At 42.1% G+C, this 22450-nt stretch overlaps 1 protein-coding gene across 2 annotated transcripts in view; it reads left to right on the forward strand.

The window, feature by feature from the left end:
- LOC128019914 (integrin beta-like protein 1) overlaps nt 1–22450 on the forward strand; it is a 39092-nt gene that overhangs the window by 11748 nt on the left and 4894 nt on the right. Inside the window, exons 6-9 of one of the 2 annotated variants that reach the window (XM_052606261.1) lie at nt 6590–6730; nt 7330–7476; nt 16334–16450; nt 20500–20646. In XM_052606261.1, the coding sequence (XP_052462221.1) occupies nt 6590–6730; nt 7330–7476; nt 16334–16450; nt 20500–20646 (552 nt within the window). The remainder of the gene's footprint in view (nt 1–6589; nt 6731–7329; nt 7477–16333; nt 16451–20499; nt 20647–22450) is intronic. The other variant, XM_052606262.1, reaches the window with a different exon arrangement.

Below are 22450 nucleotides of genomic sequence, written 5' to 3' on the forward strand. Positions count from 1 at the left end.
CATTTACATATTTATGTTCATAATAAAAATAACCAGCAATTGTACTTTTTGTATACTAAACTGGTATACTTACTTATACTTAAGTCTGCTAAATGCACTTTAATTGTGGGTAGTACTGCTTAAGTCCAACTAATGATATACTGAAGTGTATTTGATTGTGCTTAAGTAGAACTTGCATGTATATTTTAGGTACACTTTAAATATCTTAACTTTTAAAGATCAATATTATTTAAAGTTCATACAATCCTCATCAGTAGTGACACTATAACATATTTTAGGCTTAATGTTAAGAAATGGGACTTGTGCACAAATAATACTCCAATTAATGTTTAATTTAAACCAATTAAAGCTGCAGTCGGTAACTTTTGATGCTCTAGTGGTTAGTAAACAGAACTGCTTGCGTCTTGCAGAAAAACATCGTAGCCGGAGCTACTTCTCTCTGTTTAAGTCTATGAAGAATCACAAAGTTACTGGGTTACTCCGCCACGGTGCCCCCGAAGCAATCTAAAATAGTCCGAATATAAACACTTATTATAGGTGCACCCTAGTGATTCAGGACAAGCTAAAAACATGGTTTGGAAAATGGATTCATGGTGTACTCGCTTATTATATAAATTTATCTACATTTTGAACACAAACAAAGTTACGGACCGCAGCTCTGATTGGTTGTTTCTTACCGGGAGCGGATGACTTTCTGCAAATGGCAATAGGACCACTGGCAGGAGCCAGAGGAGCTTGATTTTTTCACAGATTATCTGTCTCATATTCTACTGTCAGGACATAATGACAGGTTTAACAGATATGTAAAAATATATATTTTTACAAAAGTTACCTACTGCAGCTTTAAATCAATTAATATATATATTTTATATCAATAAGTATCGAGTGATATGTCAGTAAATATGTATACTCAGTATGAAATAAATATATTACTTTTGTACTAGGGCAATATTGACCGATGCAGATTTAAAAAAGATCTAATATTGGCTAATAACCGATATTGTGGATCTCTAATTTACCAAAGGTTATGTAATGATTATATAACTAGCATTTGGAAGACACACTTGGGCTTCAGTTAATCACTTCTTCCTTCCCTCAATGGACTCCCACTGAGTCTTAACCCAGTGTAAGCAAGTCACTGATAAGGTTTACTGAAGTGTGGGCTACATGTATAACTGTATTTGCTTTTCTTTGTTTTACACTAAGCCACAATATACTCTTACAAGCATGACTTTAATAATACAGCTCATTCATATTTAAGCATTTTCAGGAGGTTGCAGAATGCAAATCAAGTGCAATGTAAGGTCTAAATTCACAAGAGGACAGATCTTTGACAGGCCTTTAAATTGTGGCAGGTACAGTGGTTTAGCCCCCTGCTCACAGGACGCCAGCTGGCTCACTTCCCAGTGTGCTTCCACTGCACAGATAATAGAAAACAGGATTTCCAGTTGTGCTTCAACTGGTCTGACTTGGATTCATCAGAGTGGAGGTGTTTCCCGCAGCTCTGTTGCCATGACTGTCACCCCAGCAATAGATTAACTGGAATTTAGAGTAAGCATCCTCATCAATCCTTGCCATGCATGGCCCCTTTATTGTCAGCTGGGCTCTGGAGGATTTGGCCCCCAGGAGAAATTTGGCTTTCCTTGTCAGCATCACTTCAATTATAGTGCTGTGCAGCTAACTGTTTCAGTCAGCCCTAATCCTCCTAACACAGGCAAAACAATTTGAACTCATATTCCAATGAACGAAAAATGGCCTTACCTGGCACAGACCCTTTGGTTTTAAAACATAAAACATAGTCTGTCCTAAAAGTAATTCTTTAATAAAAACTTCTAAATACTTTAATAAAAAAAATAAAAAAAACGAAATACTGAGAAAATCGCCTTTAAAGTTGTCCAAATGAATTCATATTACTAATCAAAAATTAAGTTTTGATATATCTATGGTACAACATTTACTAAATATCTTCATGGAACATGATATCTACTTAATATCCTAATGATTTTTGGCATAAAAGAAAAATCCATCATTTTGACCCATACAATGTTTTTTTGGCTATTGCTAAAAATATACCCCAGCGACTTAAGACTGGTTTTGTGGTCCAGAGCCACATATATCACCATTTCCACAAAAATATTAAACAACACAGTTTTCTAGGCCTATTGCAATTATCTTTTGGCAGGTCTTCCAGCCAGTTCTCTCAAACCTTTACAATTAATCAAGAACGCGGCAGCAAGATTAATTTTTAATGAGCCGAAAAGAATACACATCACCTGTTTAGCAATTTGCAATGGCTACCAATAGCTGCTCGCATAAATTCAAGGCATTGATGTTTTTCATACAAAACCACCACTGGTTCTGCACCCATTTACCTAAATTCATTACTTCAGACTTACCTGCCCTCTAGAAGCTTGCGTTCTGCAAGTGAACATCGCTTGATTGTGCCATCCCAAAGAATTACAAGGTCACTTTTACAGACTTTTGAAATTAATTGTTCCCTCCTGGTGGAATGACCTTCCCAACTCAATCTGAGCAGCTGTGTCACACACCTGGACTCATTTAGTGTTTTTGCCCCAGTGACCCAGTTTCTGTCTTCCGTGTTTAGTTTGATTAGTTCCCAGGTGTGTCAATTCTATTCCTCATGTGTTCCATGTCCCTGTTAATTTAGTTATTCCATCCACCTGTGTTTCCCGATTATCTGTTGTACATAAGCCTTGTCCTTCAGTTCTGTTTTGTCGGGTCTTCTCACTTGCAGCTCACTTGTGACATTTGCTACTTACGTGTGTCTACCTCTGTGCTCCATGTTGGATATCCCCTGTGTTGGATATATTAAAAACCTTATTCCGTTTATCCTCGACTCCGTATTCCTTCAGGCAGCGTAAAACCGTGACAGAAGACCCGACCTCAAAAGAGAAAGTAGAAAACTGCGTCTTTCCCTCCGTTTTGCTTTCGTTTTTTCTCAGTCTTTTTGTTTTGTAGTGTTTCTATGGATCCCCTCTATCGTCCCGAATTCCTCATCCTTCTGCTGAAGCAGGAAGGACGTTCTCTCGAGGACCATACCAGACAGTTTATTCTATTAGCTAATGCCACCAGCTACCCGGACAACGCGCTCTGCACCTTCTACAACACCAGCCTGAACTCCAAATGCAGAGCGTTGTCGTCCGAAGATGGTCCTCGAGAGGATTTCGCCGCATTCGTGGAGTGGACTCTGGCGAGAAATGGGTCACCTCTCACCGTCTGCCCCATAGAGGACCTCGCCAGCCCCACTCCCGACCCAGAGACCAGCCAGCCACCATCACGCCGCACGGAGCCAGAGCCCACCACAGCCGCAGAGTCCGAGCCATCCACTGACAGGGAGCCGGATCTCGAGAGCGCGACTGACCAGGTGTGTGAGCCGGCAACACTGTGCATCGTGGGAGTCCTCGTGGAGATCGAGGGCGTGGAGGAAAGCCCTGCCCACACTCCTGCGACTGAGGGTGAGCTATATGCAGTCTCTGAAAGTCATATGGAGCAAGTTCTGGATCTGATGGACTGGTCTACGGAGGTAATCCCTAATATTCCTGTTTCCCCGCTGGTTCCGTCCAGCCCTGATTCCCCTGTATACCCTCTCAGTCTCCCACTCCTACCTCCTCCAGTCATTTCCTCTGCTCCATTTCCGCTGGTTCCGCCCAGCCCTGAGTTTTCTGTTTCTCCGCTGGTTCCACCCAGCCCTGAGTTTTCTGTTTCTCCGCTGGTTCCGCCCAGCCCTGAGTTTTCTGTTTCTCCGCTGGTTCCGCCCAGCCCTGAGTTTCCTGTATCTCCGCTGGTTCTGCCCAGCTCTGAATCTTCTGTTTCTCCGCTGGTTCCGCCCAGCCCTGAGTTTTCTGTTTCTCCGCTGGTTCCGCCCAGCCCTGAATTTTCTGTTTCTCCGCTGGTTCTGCCCAGCCCTGAGTTTCCTGTGTCTCCGCTGGTTCCGCCCAGCCCTGAGTTTCCTGTTTCTCCGCTGGTTCCGCCCAGCCCTGAGTTTCCTGTGTCTCCGCTGGTTCCGCCCAGCCCTGAGTTTCCTGTTTCTCCGCTGGTTCCGCCCAGCCCTGAGTTTTCTGTTTCTCCGCTGGTTCCGTCCAGCCCTGAGTTTCCTGTGTCTCCGCTGGTTCCGCCCAGCTCTGAATCTTCTGTGTCTCCGCTGGTTCCGCCCAGCTCTAAATCTTCTGTGTCTCCGCTGGTTCCGCCCAGCTCTGAATTTTCTGTGTCTCCGCTGGTTCCGCCCAGCTCTGAATCTTCTGTGTTTCCTGTATTCCCTCCCAGCCTCCCTCTCCCGCCTCCTCCCAAACCTGCTGGTCCCTCTACTCCTCTTTCGCTGGTTCCGTCCAGTCCTGATCCTCCTGTCCTTCCTCCCATCCTTCTCCTCTCTCCTCCTCCTAGACCAGCCAGTTCCTCGTCATCCCTGCTGGTGCCAGCCAGTCCCGCAGCTCACCCTCAGTCCGCGCCATCGGGGCGCGGTGGTTCGCCGCTGGACTGCCAGTCTCCAGCTCCGCCTTGGCGTGTTAAGGCCCTGTCTCCGCCTCCAGCCTCCGAGCCCTGGACTCCTCCTCGGTCCTTCGACCCAGCGGCTCCGCCTTGGCTCTTAGCTCCCTCGTCTCCACCGTGGCCTGTCATCCCACCTGCTCCACCGGGCTCCCTCGTCCCTCCGGCTCCACCTTGGTCAGTCGTCGACCATCCGCCGCCTCGGGACTCCACTCCTCTGGTTCCACCTCGTCACTCCATCCCTCCGGCTCTGTCAGGCTCCTCCTTCCCTCCGGTTCCACCTCCATCCTCGGTCGCTCCGGCTCCACATCGGTCTGCCAGGACCCTGCCTCCGCCTTGGTCGCCTGAGCCTTCTGCTCCACCTAGGCCCTCCGGAACCTCGACGTCCCCCTGGCTCTGCGGCTGTGCTGCTCCATCTTGGGCTCCTCACCCACCGGTGCAGTCTCCGCCTGTCGGCCCCCTGGTGTCGTCGACCCTTCCTTCACCATGGCTCCTCCCGCCGTCGACTCCACCTTGGATCTCCGTCCTGGCTGGTCTCTGGTGGACCATCTGGCTCCTCCTGCTCCTGTCTCCTCCCTGGCTCTTCCCTCCGTCGTCTCCTCTCTGGCTCCTCCTTCTGTGGTCCCTGTCTGCTGGCCCCCTCCTGGGAGTCCGTCCTCCACCGGAACCTCCTCCCAAGTTCCCACCCACGCCTCCCTCTGTTGTTTCTACGGTGCGAGGACGCACCTACCGGGAGGGGGGAGTACTGTCACACACCTGGACTCATTTAGTGTTTTTGCCCCAGTGACCCAGTTTCTGTCTTCCGTGTTTAGTTTGATTAGTTCCCAGGTGTGTCAATTCTATTCCTCATGTGTTCCATGTCCCTGTTAATTTAGTTATTCCATCCACCTGTGTTTCCCGATTATCTGTTGTACATAAGCCTTGTCCTTCAGTTCTGTTTTGTCGGGTCTTCTCACTTGCAGCTCACTTGTGACATTTGCTACTTACGTGTGTCTACCTCTGTGCTCCATGTTGGATATCCCCTGTGTTGGATATATTAAAAACCTTATTCCGTTTATCCTCGACTCCGTATTCCTTCAGGCAGCGTAAAACCGTGACAAGCTGAGTCCTTAGCCATCTTCAAGAATCGGCTACAAAACACATCTCTTCCATATTTATTTGACCCTCTAACTTTAACACTCACTATTCTAATTCTATTCTTTAAAAAAAAAAAATCAAACTACCTTTCTAATCTTTTTGTATTCTATATATTTTCTTTTTATTTATTATACAATTATAAAAAGACCTCTAACACTAGCTTGCTCTATTCTTTTTCTATTCTGTTTTCTTTTTATTTATTATATTATTTAAAAGCCCCTGCTATGTGTACTGTGTTTAAGCTAACTGAGGCTTGTTATTGCACTTATATGTCATTGCTCTTTTGTTGTTTTTGATTGCTTCCAATGTCCTCATATGTAAGTCGCTTTGGATAAAAGTGTCTGCTAAATGACTAAATGTTATTGTTTTCCACTAATAATAATAAGTAATGTTTCCTGACCACCAAATTGGCATATTAGAATGATTTCTGATGGATCATGAGACAATGAAGATATTTATTCATTATAGTAATATAATGCAAATTCAGCTTTCCATCGCAGGAATAAATTTTAAGGTCTAAAATAATTTTAAATTGTAAATAATGCACAACATTACTGTTTTTACTGCAGTCTTGATGAGGATAAGAAACTTATTATGAAAACATCATAAAATGTATTCTAAGGTATCATTAAGTAATTTTCAATGAGCAATGATGGCTTGAGAAAGGCTTGTTTGAGCATTTTTTTAAATGTTAAAAACAGTGTAATGAAATCATCCAAGCAGATATTAATTTTATGAATGAATAAGCACCACAATTAGCTTCTTTTATTAAATAACGTTGTGCCCTTTGTGGTATTTTTTATGTTTACTTTAGTCTTACTTTACTCCTGTAAAGTCTTGTATAAATGTGAGAGTCATGCCTGTTAATATGATTATCAATCTCAAACATAAATCTACCCTAGTTTGACTCTCAAAGGAGGTTTACCATACTTTCTCCCTGTCTTTGTAGGCACATGTGTATGTGGCGAGTGCACTTGCTATGATGTGGATCCCTCAGGAGACTGGGGTGACATCCATGGAGAGACCTGCGAGTGTGACGAGAGAAGCTGCCATGCCGTGTACGACAGATACTCAGATGACTTCTGTTCAGGTGAAGCAAAAATTGAAACATTTCTGTAAAACATCTCGTTCTTATTATCACTTTATGTTGTATTTATATCATCTGTATCCCACTCGTCACTCTGGCAGTGTTTTTCTCCGATTGATATGGTCAGTTTTGTCTTTATCAAACCCCCTCGAAAGGAAATGGTTTACATTCCAAAATCCAGCTGCAGAAATACTGACAGTTGCTGGAAAACAAGGCAGGGTAGAACTGTTCGGTATCCGTTCACTCCACCTCTTCGTGATTTTGCATTAACACAGGACATGTAGATTATCCTGAGCTGAAGAACAACAGATGTGGTTCAGAAACATTTCAACATCTGTTTCTAATGCTGAGGAATAACTCTGCGGTCATATGTGCTTAATTCTTATGTTCGCCTCAGAGGACCAGGTTGACTATACATTTTTTTACATTCATTGTTAGCCAGATCTGTGAGTGATGCCCTTTAACATCCATAAACCAACACACATACACCACCAAAGTATAATCTTTTTCCTTTTCTGTATCTAGGGCAGCTTCATGGCAGAGCTTTGGTCAACCGTTCATCCATTAAAGGACTCTAAATCCTGCTATGTGTCTGTTTGAAGGTCACGGCCAATGTAACTGTGGCAGGTGTGACTGCAAAGAAGGTTGGTCTGGGAAGAAATGTGATCATCCTCTCTCCTGTTCGCTGTCTATGGAAACCAGTCAGAAGAAGTGTCGGGGAACCTCCAGTCTGCCCTGCTTTGGCAGAGGTAATTATGATTAGTGTCTATTCATCTGTGCCAGAGTGGGTTCCAACAGCAGCGTTTCACAGATCCGAGGTGTTAGGTGGGTGGGTTGCGTGGTAGGCCAGAGGACTCTTAAAGGTGAAGTGTGTAATTTTCGACTCTCCTGATTAGTTGCTCCATCATGGTGTGATGCAAAGCTTTAGCGGAAATAACAATGCTAAAATTAGCAATCACTTTAGCATGCCAGTCTGAATGGATTGGTTTGAATGAAACACATGTTGTTACGTAATATTGTTGTGGCAGTATATGTCATTCTTTGAGCCTGTAGATTAATTCGAAATTAATTTGAAACGTGTCTCTTTGGTAGTTTACGGCTAAACACAAACAGATGCAGGATGATGTCTGAATACACAAGACAAACAGTGGATTTTGATAGAGCTGTGTGAATCATTGATTTCTCCCTCTTTGGATGGATTGTTTGTTTGATTCAGATTATTGATTTGCAAAGGTACTATGATAAACCACAGTTTATTTCTGTTTCTACTTGTTTTATTGCTCTCTACTTGATCTGACCCTTTAAATGTCTTTTTCAGGATTCAGTTATATTAAACATAAATTTTTGTCAAGCTAATTTAGACATCACCACATACAATTTTTAAGGGTTCCCTGGCAAAACTTGTTTACATACTTTCCACCAACATGCAGTAGTTACAGTAATTTTTACTGCAATAAAACTTTGCATTTGTGGGTTGTAGATTCTGATAGAAAAATTTTGGCACAGTTGAAGATCATATATAAATTTAATGTCAGTTTTATAGTAGCATGAATATAATAACATGAATTGTAGTAAGAGTGGCGTTTGGCAACTTAACAATTAAAACACATTCATTATTAATATTTTTTAAATCAGTCTCATATGAATCCGTGGTACTTTTTGTAAGGGCAATTATGAACTTCAGGTAGGGGTGCTGGCCTGTCTCTGCATGAGACTTGTTAAAAAGAAAAAATATCACAGTAGATGAATCAGAACTATAGTGCAATTGTTCAAAAAAAAAATGCTATTTCCATAGTTCTCCACTGTGAAAGAAAAGTGAAGAGTGATAATAATAGTCTTGTTTCACTGAGGTGATAATTTAACTTGAATGGATCCTGTGTTCTGTGCACTTGTTTTTTAAAGGACTTCCATCCCTGTGCTCTCTTACACTTTAGCGATGTAGAGCAGATAATATAACTTGTCTCATTTTCAAAGTCAAAAATGTTATGATATTTGCTGTAATGGTTGAGTTAAAAAAGTGTAGCCTACACATAATTCAATTAAAAACTTGTTTTACAATGCTACAGTAAATATTAAATGCTAGTCCGTGTTTGTTGTATACAGTGTCAGTAATGATTAGATCCAACGAACCTAAGAAACACAAATGTGAATGAACATGCAGGCTGGAAGAATAAGGTACATAGCAGCATTTGTGTTTATGCCTCAAGTCTTTAGCACGATTCCTCTATAGCACCTGAAATAACACTGAAACTGGCAGCAAGTCTTGTGTTGAAACTTATAAACGAATGTGAACCAGATGCATTGTATTAAATTTTATTTTATTTTTCTTCAGAACCATGTGTATAAAAAGCTAAATCCACATAGGGATTTCTGGCTTGGATCTTTTCACTCTGAAAACTGTTTGTTCTGGTCTTTTGAGGGACATAGAGAGTAGGACAGGAGTTCTGTACCTCTAATAAAAAAGAAATTATTAAATTTTAACAAAGTCACTCAAATTATTTATTAGTTTTAATTCCTTCAGCTGTATATTTAAAGCATCTAAGGAAATAAAAACTATGAAAGAATGAAAGAATTCCTGGAGGGAAGCCATTTTATTTAATTTATTGCAGTACTGACTGACTGAAGATGTACAATCATGTATTCTAATTAAATAGTCCATTGTTTATTAATTATTTAAATAATTATGATTGGTTTAATTATTAATAACCAAGTATTACTATATTATGCATAACAAATTAAGTAAAGTTAATTTTTAAAGTGAAGTAAAAAAATAAAAAATAAAGTTACTCTTCATATATTATAGTAGATATTTTACCAGTTCCTTCTTTTTTAAGTATTAAATGGGTTTAGATTTTTCCCGTATAATGTTTTTTCACATCACAGCTCAGGATAGTTGCCAGTCAAAAACTTGGGACTGTGCCATCAGCCAATCATATCATTATCCTGCAGCTCCAGGTATTTACAGAGTCTCATTTATAAAACTCTCCGTAGATTTCATCCTAAAAGTGTACATATGCACAAAAGCTAGATTTAGCATATGCACAAAAGTTTTCAGATTTATAAAACCACACCAGAACCTGCGCAAATATCCCTTTATAAATCCCAGTTAGGTCCCAGTTAATCCACCCTGACTCCTCCCCAAAATCACCATATATGGAGCTTACATGCCTATTTTTCATATGCATAACCTCGTCTGCATATAATTTCTATGCATATTCCCATTCATGTGACACCATGTTTAACACCGTCAAAGGTACAAGACTTTAAAGAAATATGAGATTATATGAGGAATATAAATGCCATTTGTGTCATACACATTAAATTTTATAGCTTAAAATAATCCAGTATCCTTGTTATGTTTTAGAATAAATATATCAATATATCCATAAAAACGAGAGTTGATCTCATTCATTTCCACTGGATAAATAATATTTAAATTGTTTAAATGTATGTATATATATATATATATATATATATATATATATATATATATATATATATATATATATATATATATATAATCTAATTAAATTAAATAAATGCTGTTTTGATGACAAGGTGAACATCTTTTAGCTATTTTTAGTTGAAAGATATATATTTATATATATATATATATATATATATATATATATACATATATATACACAGTGGTTATAAATGAGGCCCCTGGTGATTGGCTCAAAAATGTTTGCTTTTTAGAGGGTCCTGCACCAGCCGAGCAACTGCCATTGAGATGAATGGGGGTGCTAAGGGATAGCTTTCTTTAGTTATTATAGACCTCTTGGTGTGTTTCTAGATCTTAAATCTTTTCCTGAATGCAGTTTGAATGAAACCCTGTGGCTTTGCAGTTCAGCATCAATAATCCATAGATTCACTGTCCCTCCACACTGTGAGCTATGAGACGTGGCCAGCAAATGATGATTTATTCATCTGTTTACATAGAATTTCACCCATTATTGGAGCTATAGGGCTGCTTGCTGCATCCATTATCCTGACAGCAGCTAATTATCCAGGTTTCCTCCATTCTGAATTTCACTCCCACAATTAAGAAGGACTGTCAACTTGGCTGAATCAATTCAACATTTACACAGTTCCATGGAGAAGCCCCATATGAGGGATTCCCATGCCACGGGGCAGTTGCTTGAGATTCACAAAGCATCTGACTAAAATTAGATTTTGTGTGTGCTAGCATTGCTTCTTTTACTTTTGTGCCCAAGATTCGTAATTGCCGGTGACTCATAACAACTCATAGCAGATGGACAGGGAGAAGAAAGCAGGATTCAGTGAAAGACCTTGTAAATGGTTTTGAGTGGAGACAAAAGCGCTAGCTGAGATGGCGAAAAGTGAGAATCTGGAGGATTTCTCATTCTCTTAAGCCTGGAATATCCTCCAGGAAACACCTGTTCTGAGAGGGTTTCTGCTGAGACTGGAAGACAGTGTCTACTGCAGATAAGACGATTCTTTTGTGAACTTGTCAGCAGTTCTATTGCTTATGATCTTTACATCTCATTTCATATTTAATAGTATCGTTTCACATGTCATGATTGTCAGGTTTTTGGTAAGGGAGGAACTCAGGTGCAGACAGGGATTCTCAAACAAAGGGTTTATTACAAAAAGGGGAAAAACAAAAACCCACGAGGGGGAAAACACGGAGCAAGGTAAAGACTAAATAACTAAAACAGGACTGGACTAACAAGATAAACAAGGACTCTAAATACTAGCTATAAACAAACACTCACGGTAATACAAACACTTCTTAAGGAACAATCACAGAGTGGAACAATCACAATCACAGGTACAATCACAATGACAATGAACCGACGCAAGACAGAGCACACTAGGAGATCTAAATAGGGGTACTAAGACACGACAGGTGTTACAGATAGGACAATCAAGACACGACTAGGTTAACAAGGGGGGCGGGGCAAGGGAACGAGACAACACAAGCACATGGCCCAAAGACAAGGCCATGCGCTTGTACACAAAACACGGGTCTGTCATGATCCTGCCTCAAGACTAGGAAAAATCAAGGACACGAGGGCAGAATCATGACAGAACCCCTCCCTTAAGGAGCGGCTTCCAGACGCTCCCCAAGGGAACATCAAACACGGGACATGACTGACATGACAGACTGGGACACAGACACAAACCAACAAGACATGACAAATAATAACAACGGTAAACAAGAATACACAATGGCAGGGTTAGGGTGACAAATCAAAAAAAACAAACAGGGAAGGGGAGGAGGCGGGAGTACAAAGTTCATGGGGGACAGACCAGGGTGGGTGGGAGGGGTAGGGATCTTAGAAGGACAGGACGAAGGCTGACGACGGGGGGTACGGGCAGGTCTGGGTGGTGAGGGGCGGGGAGGGTTCTCGGGATAACTGACAGGAGCAGACACAGGACGCGGGGCAACACTTACGGGACGCGGGGCAACATCAACAGGACGAGGGGCGACTACATCTACAGGACGAGGGGCGACTACATCTACAGGGCACGGGGAGACAACATCTACAGGGCACGGGGAGACAACATCTACTGGGCACGGGGAGACGACAGGACACGGGGATACAACATCTACTGGACACGGGGGCACATCAACGGGACACGGGGCCACATCAACAGGACACGGGGAGACAACGGCTGGACACTTAGGACTTCTGGGGACAGGGTCAGGGGACAAAACAGGACTGACAGGGACTTCTAAAATTTGGACAAGACGGGACAAATAATCAGAAAAGGCTTTAGCAGCCAGGACAATTGGCATCTCCTTACGAGATGAGACAGACTGTACAAGAGTCTTTGCTGCAGAGTCGGCCGCGGCTCTCTCCTCCGCTCTCACGACTGCAGCTCTCTTCTTTGCCGGCTCGGGCACGCTCACCGCTGCTGGCTCGGGCACGCTCACCGCTGCTGGCTCGGGCACGCCCACCGCTGCTGGCTCGGGCACGCCAGCTCTCTCCGCTGCTGGCACGGGCACGCCAGCTCTCTCCGCTGCTGGCACGGGCACGCCAGCGCTCACCGCTGCTGGCACGGGCACGCCAGCTCTCTCCGCTGCTGGCACGGGCACGCCAGCGCTCACCGCTGCTGGCACGGGCACGCCAGCTCTCTCCGCTGCTGGCACGGGCACGCCAGCGCTCACCGCTGCTGGCACGGGCACGCCAGCGCTCACCGCTGCTGGCACGGGCACGCTCACCGCTGCTGGCTCGGGAGGAGACAGGGTCACAGGACCGGCAGGCCCCTTCTTCTTCCTCTTCCTCCTCGGGCGCGGTGCAGAGGCTACAGCTGGGTCAGAGGCGGGTTGGGGGAGTTTGGTCTCGGACAGGGCAGACTCAGACGCCGAAGACTCTGAAGCCGACTCCCATGAAAACCGTCTCCCTCGCTTGTTGGGGAGACTGAAGGTAGTGGGAGGTGCCTCAGGACTCTGGGGGGGACTTGCCTGATCCCCCAGGGTTGCCACGGCCAGGACACGACCCTCTGGGACCGTGGGCAGCTGGGTAGGTGGGGACCTCTGGGGCTCCTCCTCTCGCCCGCTCGCTCCGGAACGACCTCCCCTGGTCCCCCGGAACACCACAAGGCGAGAGCCCTCAAAACAATCTCGCTGGCCGGCTGATGCCATCCAGCATTGCCTCCTGTCTGCTGAGCTCCATTGTGTTCGGTTCATTCTGTCAGGTTTTTGGTAAGGGAGGAACTCAGGTGCAGACAGGGATTCTCAAACAAAGGGTTTATTACAAAAAGGGGAAAAACAAAAACCCACGAGGGGGAAAACACGGAGCAAGGTAAAGACTAAATAACTAAAACAGGACTGGACTAACAAGATAAACAAGGACTCTAAATACTAGCTATAAACAAACACTCACGGTAATACAAACACTTCTTAAGGAACAATCACAGAGTGGAACAATCACAATCACAGGTACAATCACAATGACAATGAACCGACGCAAGACAGAGCACACTAGGAGATCTAAATAGGGGTACTAAGACACGACAGGTGTTACAGATAGGACAATCAAGACACGACTAGGTTAACAAGGGGGGCGGGGCAAGGGAACGAGACAACACAAGCACATGGCCCAAAGACAAGGCCATGCGCTTGTACACAAAACACGGGTCTGTCATGATCCTGCCTCAAGACTAGGAAAAATCAAGGACACGAGGGCAGAATCATGACAATGATAGGATATCAAAAAGATATTTACTATATGGTTGTATATCCCTTCACTTGAAAAGCAACAAATGAGTGATTGCACTGACGGAAGCTACTGAGTGTTAGTTTTTACACCATTCATTAGCTCACTAATGTACTCTACAGATTACAGCACAGAGCCGTATACAAAGAATGCATCTTGATTAAACATGCACAGCAGCAATCATTCAACACTCCCAGCCATCTTACAGGAGAGGCAGAAGAGGCCTAATTTGCCACGCAGATGTTGACTGATATCCAGTGTGTTGTAGGAACTGCTTGGTGTGATGAGCGATCTTTTAAAGCAAATCAGCAGAATTAGGGCTGATTGCAATCACTTCCTCTGAGGTTGATAATGGTAGCCTTCTCTGGTGCACATACACCAAGTGGTGTTCTGAGGGAATGTACTTTCTGAATATGTCCAATTTCTATGTATATGCATGCTGTTGAATTGTGGGTTGAAGGTTTAAGTTAAACAGGTAAATGAATATAATTATGTACCAAGGTACCAATATGCTATAGAAATGTGACATTTTCAAAACAAATATCCCATATTAGTGAATTATACACATTGATTTATGAACATAAACAAGCACAGTCCTTTCATTTTGGTGGTCCATATATACAAACCTACACCCATTTGCATCTAAAACCCTACTAAGAAATGGTTAGTTTTGGCTCTTGACATTTCTTGATTGCACTTTAAAAGACCGACAGTGAGAAACCTCCTTACTCCCTCTAGCACCGCAGAAGTCTCATTTGCATGAACCTCTGTATGTGGCAGGTTCATGCTTCACAGGACACATCAGGATACACTCAGCACGGCTCCGGCATGCTTGTCATTTAATGTCAGAGCTGCCAGTGGTCTGTGCAGCTAAACACTGGTATCTTTACGAGCGTGATTGTCCTTGTCAAGTTTGTGGCAAAAGAGTGAAACAGTCTTGGCATTCATCAACAACAATCATTCCTGATATGCCAAAGAATATATTTTCAAAATGGCTGTGCCCAATTCACATTTGTCCTAAATAGTATGAGAGATTAGAATTAGTGTCCTGCATTAAACACAAGCATCACAAAGGTGCATTTTGTAAGTTAACTTACTTTTCGAAAGTGTTTTTTAAAGAACAGTGCATACTTTTTTGGCTATATTATCTAGTTGTCAACATGCAATTACCAGGTGTTCCAATGTAGAAAAGCACACCAATACATGTGATTTTATTATGCAGTAGAAATCTGTAAATCATGTCTCAAGAAAACTGCTGAACAGTGACAATATTGTATAAGTCCTAGTCTAACACAGAACAGCTGGCACGGCTCCCTGTACAGCGTTTACTTTAAATCCCCATCTCAGGGTTTAAGCACCATGATCATAAATGTATAATAATGTAACTCTTAGAGATGTATTAGGGCTCATATTATTGGAAATTGATGATGCTGAGCCATTATGATGTTTAACAATTTAGAAGAACGCCGCTTTTGTCTTGGCACCTCCGCAAGCATGGCTCCCTAGAGAACTGAACTTGCCGGATGGCTGTCTCTCAAATATAGTGAAGGAATTAATTGTTTCGATTCGGACCAAAGCGCAGTACATGATCAGCGAGGGAGCCATTAATCACAATGAAACTGCCAGCGCTGCTTTCTCCATTTATTCACATATAATGCAACAAGCCACTGTGAAAGCTTATGGAAAAGATACACTTTGGCTGTCTAGTGCATCATGGGTTTCGTACTGTCTGTATAAACGCACTGAATAATGAGCAGTATCAATTTATGCTCAGTAGTTTAGTTTGTCAGTATGATATCTTGAACATTTCCACTTGTCGCTGACAGTTCCGTATAAATTGGTACCGGTGATGGATAGCACTATTAGAGGTGTAAAAATGAAAGGAATAAATGTTTTTCTTTGCGTGTTTTGAGCACTTCTCTGTTGCAGGCTTAGCTGTTAAATGTGCGGTAGCTATTGCAAGCCTAAGGGAAGGACTACATGACGTCACTCAAGCTAATCGATCAATGAAAAGTGTTATGACATCAACAGTTACCGTGGCAACAGCAGCATGCAGCTTTTATCTGCTTGGCAGGCTGAGGGGTTGTCAGACAGGGCGTTGCTTTGTTGTTCTCCTCGCCTGCACGGAGCTGGAGTTGTAACGGCTGTCAATGTCAAACAACGACAGTGCCACTTTAGCAGACTAATGTGCTCTATGATAAGCGTAGACCGAGGCACTGAATGCTTTCAGTGCTAAGAGCTTTCCAGTTGACCTTGATGAGCCAAATTCAAGGTGAAACGTAGATTTTAACTACTTTCATACAAAATCTTGATAACAAAATACTAAAAATAGCCACGTATTAGATTGCTTTGGTTTTCACTGTCATTTTCCTTTTTTTGGTTTTCTTGCCAGTCACAGAGTATTTGTGTGTTTCAGGGCAGTGTGTGTGCGGCCAGTGCACATGCCACCCACCCGGAGATAAACGTGTACACGGCAAGAACTGTGAGTGTGACGACAGGCAGTGCGAGGACCTGAACAGAGAGACCTGTGGAGGTAATACAAAGAAACACAGACAGCAGGACAAAATAAGCATTAACGTAAACTTTGGCACTGTTTGTCCATCTCTAGATTGTGCTGGTCTATGAGAATCCTGTGAAAAACAGAATGACCATAGTAATGTAATGCTCATCTAGACTGCATCTATTTGATAAAAACAACAATCCTATTAGATATTATTACATATAACTTATATTTAGTTTAATCTTCAAATATTTGTATTGATTTTCAACCAGCGCAGGGTGCCATTCAAAGAACCCCTTGTGAAAATGTGATGAAACAAGCATTTCACCCGTGGTACAAGCCAGCATCTAAAGAACGACATTTCCCCTCTTTGGTGGGGATGCAGATTTAATGCAGCTTCTTTCTGAATTCTTATTGTGTTGTGTCACCAAGCGACCAGCCGCCACAGCTCGGCCCACTGCACTTGTGTGGCACAGCCCTAGGAGATGTTTAAATATGTATAGGGCTCGTCTGCTGCAACTGCCCGACTCACAGTCAGACAGATGAGAGCCTGCTAAGGGAGGACAAGTGTGGAAACACGCTGTGCCTCCAGCTCTCAGTTCAGAGAGAGACAGCAGTCACACACACTGATGAAATGTTCATCTCAGCTAATTGCATAGACGGTCCTGCAGGACTGAATTGTTGTTCAAATAAAGGGCAGCCTTCAGATATGCCTATCATGGGATCTTTAGCCCTTGAGAAGCCATTTCAGTTGTATTAAAATGAAAGTGTTTTACTGAAATGCAGGATCATCAATATTTCAGACTGGATTTTACATATTTTTTTAATGTTTAATAATTTTATAAGGCACTTGCCTGAGCGTTTAAGACTAGGCTGCATTGTTTCAAAATATCCTTCCAAATATAAGTGTGAGAAACACGGTGAATTTGAACATGCCCACTCTCGAATTGCATTTACAAGCAGGGTTTGCAGGTGCGCTTTAATTGAAAGGACTGGGGTGCCACTCACCAAAGCAATTAAATGCTCTCGTAGGCTGGCTGATTGAAGCAGTCAAGCATGTAGCTCTACCAAGAGTGCATCAAACTGCAAGCCTGTATACCTACACCCACAAAATAAATGACTGAGAGAGAGCAAGACAAAAAGTCACACAATAATGTCTTGCAGTTTTCTTGAGGTGCTATGGGAATACATGCACACACCACCACCACCCCCAAAACAATACCTGTTCTGTTTATTTAATCACTTTGGCATAACCTCCAAAATAAGTATATTATAACTCTGTGTTAGGACAAGCATATTTCACAAATGAATCTACATTTTGATTTGGCCCACAAAAAAATACATTTTTTTATCTCAGTTGTGGAACGCAAACAATTGTTTTTAATTTTCTCTTTTCTTAGCATTGATTTGTATTTAAAATTTATTTTATATATAAAATACATGCTATATATCTGTAAGTCCTCAGACATGCCTTAGATATTCAGAAAACATACTAAGCAATGAAGAGACTGTTCATTCTCTATCTTTTGATTTGGGGCACATCCTTTTGTTTAGTTTTAATATCTAGAATCCATTTCTGCCCAGCCAGATGTCATCTAGGGGAAATCCTCATTTCTTTACTTTACCGAGCACTGTTCCAGAAACGAGTCATTTCGAAGGAGGAGCTGTTCTATAGCTCAGTGTGCACCTCACCGTGAGTCACCAACTGCTCTTTAAAGATTAAGAGAAAAACACTGTTCAGCTTCAGGGGACATTTCGTTTCCTTACAGCCTACATGAAATAACGCCCATGCATACAGTCACGGCCAAAAGTTTTGGCAGTGACATAAATTTTGTGTTTTGCAAAGTTTGCTGCTTCAGTATTTGTAGATTGTTTTCCACGTTTCTATGTTATACTGAAAAACAATGATAACCATATCATAAGGTTTTATTGGCAAAAATCTATAACAAGTCAATATTTACAGTGTTTACTCTTGTTCTTCATAACCTCTGCAATTTCTCTGGCATGCTGGATATTAGCTTCTGGGCCAAATCCTGTCTGATGGCAAATTATTCTTGCCTTATTAGTTCACAGAGTTCATCAAAATTTTTGGGCTTCTGCTCTTCCACTTGCCTTTTGAGGACTGGCCACAGTTTCTCCATGGCATTGAGATCCGGGGAGTTGCCTGGCCACAAATCCAAAATTCCAATGTAATGATTTTCGAGCCACTTCTTTATCACTTTTGCTTTGTGACTTGCTGCTGTATTGTGCTGGAAAATGCAGGAAACACCACTAAATTGTTCATGGATCATTTGGAAGAAGTCACTCTTGCAGGATGTTTTGATACCGTTCTTTATTCATGGCGGTGTTTTGGGCAGAATTATGAGAGAGCCCACCTGCTTGGCTGAAATGCAATCCCACACATGGATGGTCTCAGGATGCTTCACTATTGGCACAACACAGAACTCGTGGTAGCTTTCACCTATTCTTCTCTGAACAATCAATTTTCCAGATGTCCCAAACAGTCAAAAGGGAGCTTCAGAGAAAATAACTTTGCACCAGTCTCCTGCTGTCCAATTCTTGTACTTCCTGCGGAATTTAAGTCTGTCCTTGAGGTTTTTCTTGGAGAGAAGTGGCTACTTTGTTCCCCTTTCTTGACAACAGGCCATTGTCCAAAAGACGTGGCCTCACTGTGCGTGCAGATGCTTTCACGGCAACCTGCTGCCATTGATGAACAAGCTCTGCACTGCTGGAGACACAATTCTGTAGCTGACTCTACAGGAGGAGGCGGTCCCTGGGACATTCTGAAGACTTCTTCACTGCAGTCAAACCTCTCTCTTTAGTAAAACAGTAAAAAATTAGTTTAGTTTTTTGTGAAAAGTTCATTTTTTTGGACATTGAAGTTGCAAATGCATCTGATCACTCTGCACAATAATCTAGAAACAATGTGAATGAACACCACCACAGCTTAGGCAGCAAACTTTGCAAAACACCAAATTTATGTCACTGACAAAACTTTTGGCCATGACTGTAGATCTCCCGAAGCGGCACTCACCTTTGAATATCAAAGTGACAAGAAGTGATGAGGGAATGCAAAATCAAAATTGTATCAACTTAAAGGCTAAAAACATACTCACCCACTACAGCTTTAAACTCATCTCAATTGGTAACAAACTACTCAAAGGATGACAGAGTTACTGTACATCCAAATGTTATGTTTTTATTTGGAGTACCAATGCATCACATATAAAATGGACCATTTTGTCACAGAGATAAAGTTGGTTTGCCGTTGGATATTTGGCCGCGAAAAAAAAAATGTATAGATGTATAAAAATGTTTTGTCTGAAAATTCAAAACACGGGAAATCACGAGTTGCAACACATCAAGGCATAATAATGTTGTGTTCCAAGCAACCCGTAACCTGTGTTTTTCCAACCTTCTACCCATGAAAGTGCACTGGAACAGCAGTCAAACCCGTGACTACCCACCCGTGAACTCGTACTAGATCGATGTACTCCTAGTTCTGAGCTCTGATGTCACATAGTGCGCGAAACGACAATGGCAGCCCCCAAGGATAATATTGCCTACGGATGCGGTGTTTATGCAAGTGGTACACAGTAAAAAATAGATTTTAGGACAATATAAAGTTGCAATAAAATTTATAATATAGCTACAATTCTTTGCACTCGTGAAGTTTGGCGTGACTTGCCTGGAATGCTACAAAGTCTATTTAAATAATAGGCCTATCGCCTGAAAACAAGGACTGTTGTTCTGAATGCTAATCCTGAGAAAACTGCAAGTATGATATCTATTTAGGCAGCAGAAACAAAGGAATTGACTGCAAGCACAGTTTATGCAGTTAGATCGTTATGAATTACATTTAATCGTTACATTATCAGAGAGGCTATAGAGGTTCATCCCACGGGATTCATAAGTGATACGACCCATAAACCACAACACCACTAGACAGTCTGGAAACGAATCCCTGTCTGTATGAACCAATAATATTTGCCTGGATCAATCAGTCCGTTGCTTTGTTTTGGCAGATACTTTCTTTGGTAAGGAGAGACAGTGATTGTGTGTGCGCTGTGTGTCTCCCCCAGGCCACGGCTTCTGCTCGTGTGGCCGCTGTATCTGCCATGATGGATGGTTTGGGAAGCACTGCCAGTTCCCCCGCAGCTGTGACATGACGGACGAGCAGAGCAAGAGCCTGTGCGAGACGGCCGACGGCGTCATATGCTCTGGAAAAGGTAGGAGATATGATGCTTCGAGCGGCACCTTAAGATGTAAAATTTGTCAGTCATCTTTTAAAAATGAGAGTGGGTTCCCTCATTTGTTTGGTGGGAAAGAACCTGCGTTTTTAAATCGATTTCCCTCATATGGTCCTCTGGTGGATAGCAAACACAACTCAACCATTTCCACTAATCAATTCTACACTTTGGGGAGGGTTTATAACACTTTTAGTTGATAGAGACAGGAATTATTGGTGAGAGAGAGGGAATAGGATTGGTCAATCAAATTTGCATCTCCATAGATGGATGAACACTCACAATGTTTCCCGCCTATTTGTTCTAATAAAAGGTAAAGAAACACAGAAAGTAAAGTCAAGCAGAATATGTAAAACATGTTTGCTGACTGTCTGACAGAAACCTTAACATGTAATTTGCTAAACCAACCTGTACAGCTGGTCTCAAAACTACACACAGCACTAAAAATTGAGCTTTAAGTTTTTTTACACTTTAATAAGAGTTTCACTATGTGTATATGACCTGTCAGCATCCTGGAAAAAAACGAGAAAGCTTAGCCAATTTCTACATGACACATAGTCCTCTGAGTATTCATCTCCTATCTCTGGGCATGTAAAGTTAAGAGACACACTAATACACTTTATACACAGGGTTTGTCAGCGCCAATGACGGAACACAGTTTATTTTTGATGCCAGGTTGTGAAAATGAGATCTGGTTTCACATAGGATACTCAATCATTTTTTCAAGTGAATGTTTGAAAAGCAGGAAAAGTTTGTTCTGCTTGTCATAACAACATCAACATTATTAAGTCTGAAACATTGGAAGAATTAAATGGATTTTCTTTTTCACAATAAAGATTCATGGGTAGGTGAATATGTGGGTTGCTTGTTGTAGCTCCCAGTAGAATAGTTCTTTGGTAAATGACAAGGGATTCACTGTCTGATAAGCTGCCTACAGTTTAATTGATAAGACTGACTTATCAAACAAAAAAACAAATGCATAGTTTGTTGCTTTGACTGAGTGTGGAATCATGGGAGCTGTCGTCTTTATCCCCACAACCGATGTAATCCGACGGGACTTGGGCAGAAATCATGTTCATGGATGAGCTACGTAATGTATTAAAGATTTATTAACATCATAGTATGAAGTAATGTGAAGCGGAAAGCCACTGAAGTAATTGCTAAGGAGAGACGAGGGTGACACACGGTTCGAAAGCATCAGAGCTTTTATTATGCAACAGTCAACCGCTTCGTGCAAATGTGAGGCAAAGCAGCGCTGTTTTATCATACTAGACTCAAAGAAAGTTCTGTTATAATGTTACTCTGTGCGGTCGTCACCTGTCTTATTAAGCGCATAACATATTAAAGCATCTTTGGTGTTTCCATGTTTTCTGCAAAACATGTAGAAATCGAGAGTGTATGACGAGGGTGTATGACGTCATGGGCAGGCGACACAATAACACTATGGCCACGGTCTGTGATGAGTTAAAATGGCTTATTTCTCTGGATTTTAACACTCTTCAAAACATTTGGGATAATGTAAGCACACAAGTCAGCAAAATATATAGCACTGTTCTAGTGGTTTTTGGATTTTTTTAATAAAATAAAAACTTACATATTGTGCCTTTACTGAAAGACCAGTGCCCTCCTATTATGCAATTTCCCTTAATCTTGTTCGTATGAGAGCCAAAATTCATTAGACCACTTTTTTTTGGAGTCATGTTGACTATTATTATGTATTATTATTATTATTTAAAGTCCAATATCTATGTTTTTGCAAAGCATCGTAACCCTAAGTACATCGTAG

The sequence above is a fragment of the Carassius gibelio genome, chromosome A9 (genome assembly GCF_023724105.1).
Source record: "Carassius gibelio isolate Cgi1373 ecotype wild population from Czech Republic chromosome A9, carGib1.2-hapl.c, whole genome shotgun sequence".
Taxonomy (NCBI): Eukaryota; Metazoa; Chordata; class Actinopteri; order Cypriniformes; family Cyprinidae; genus Carassius; species Carassius gibelio.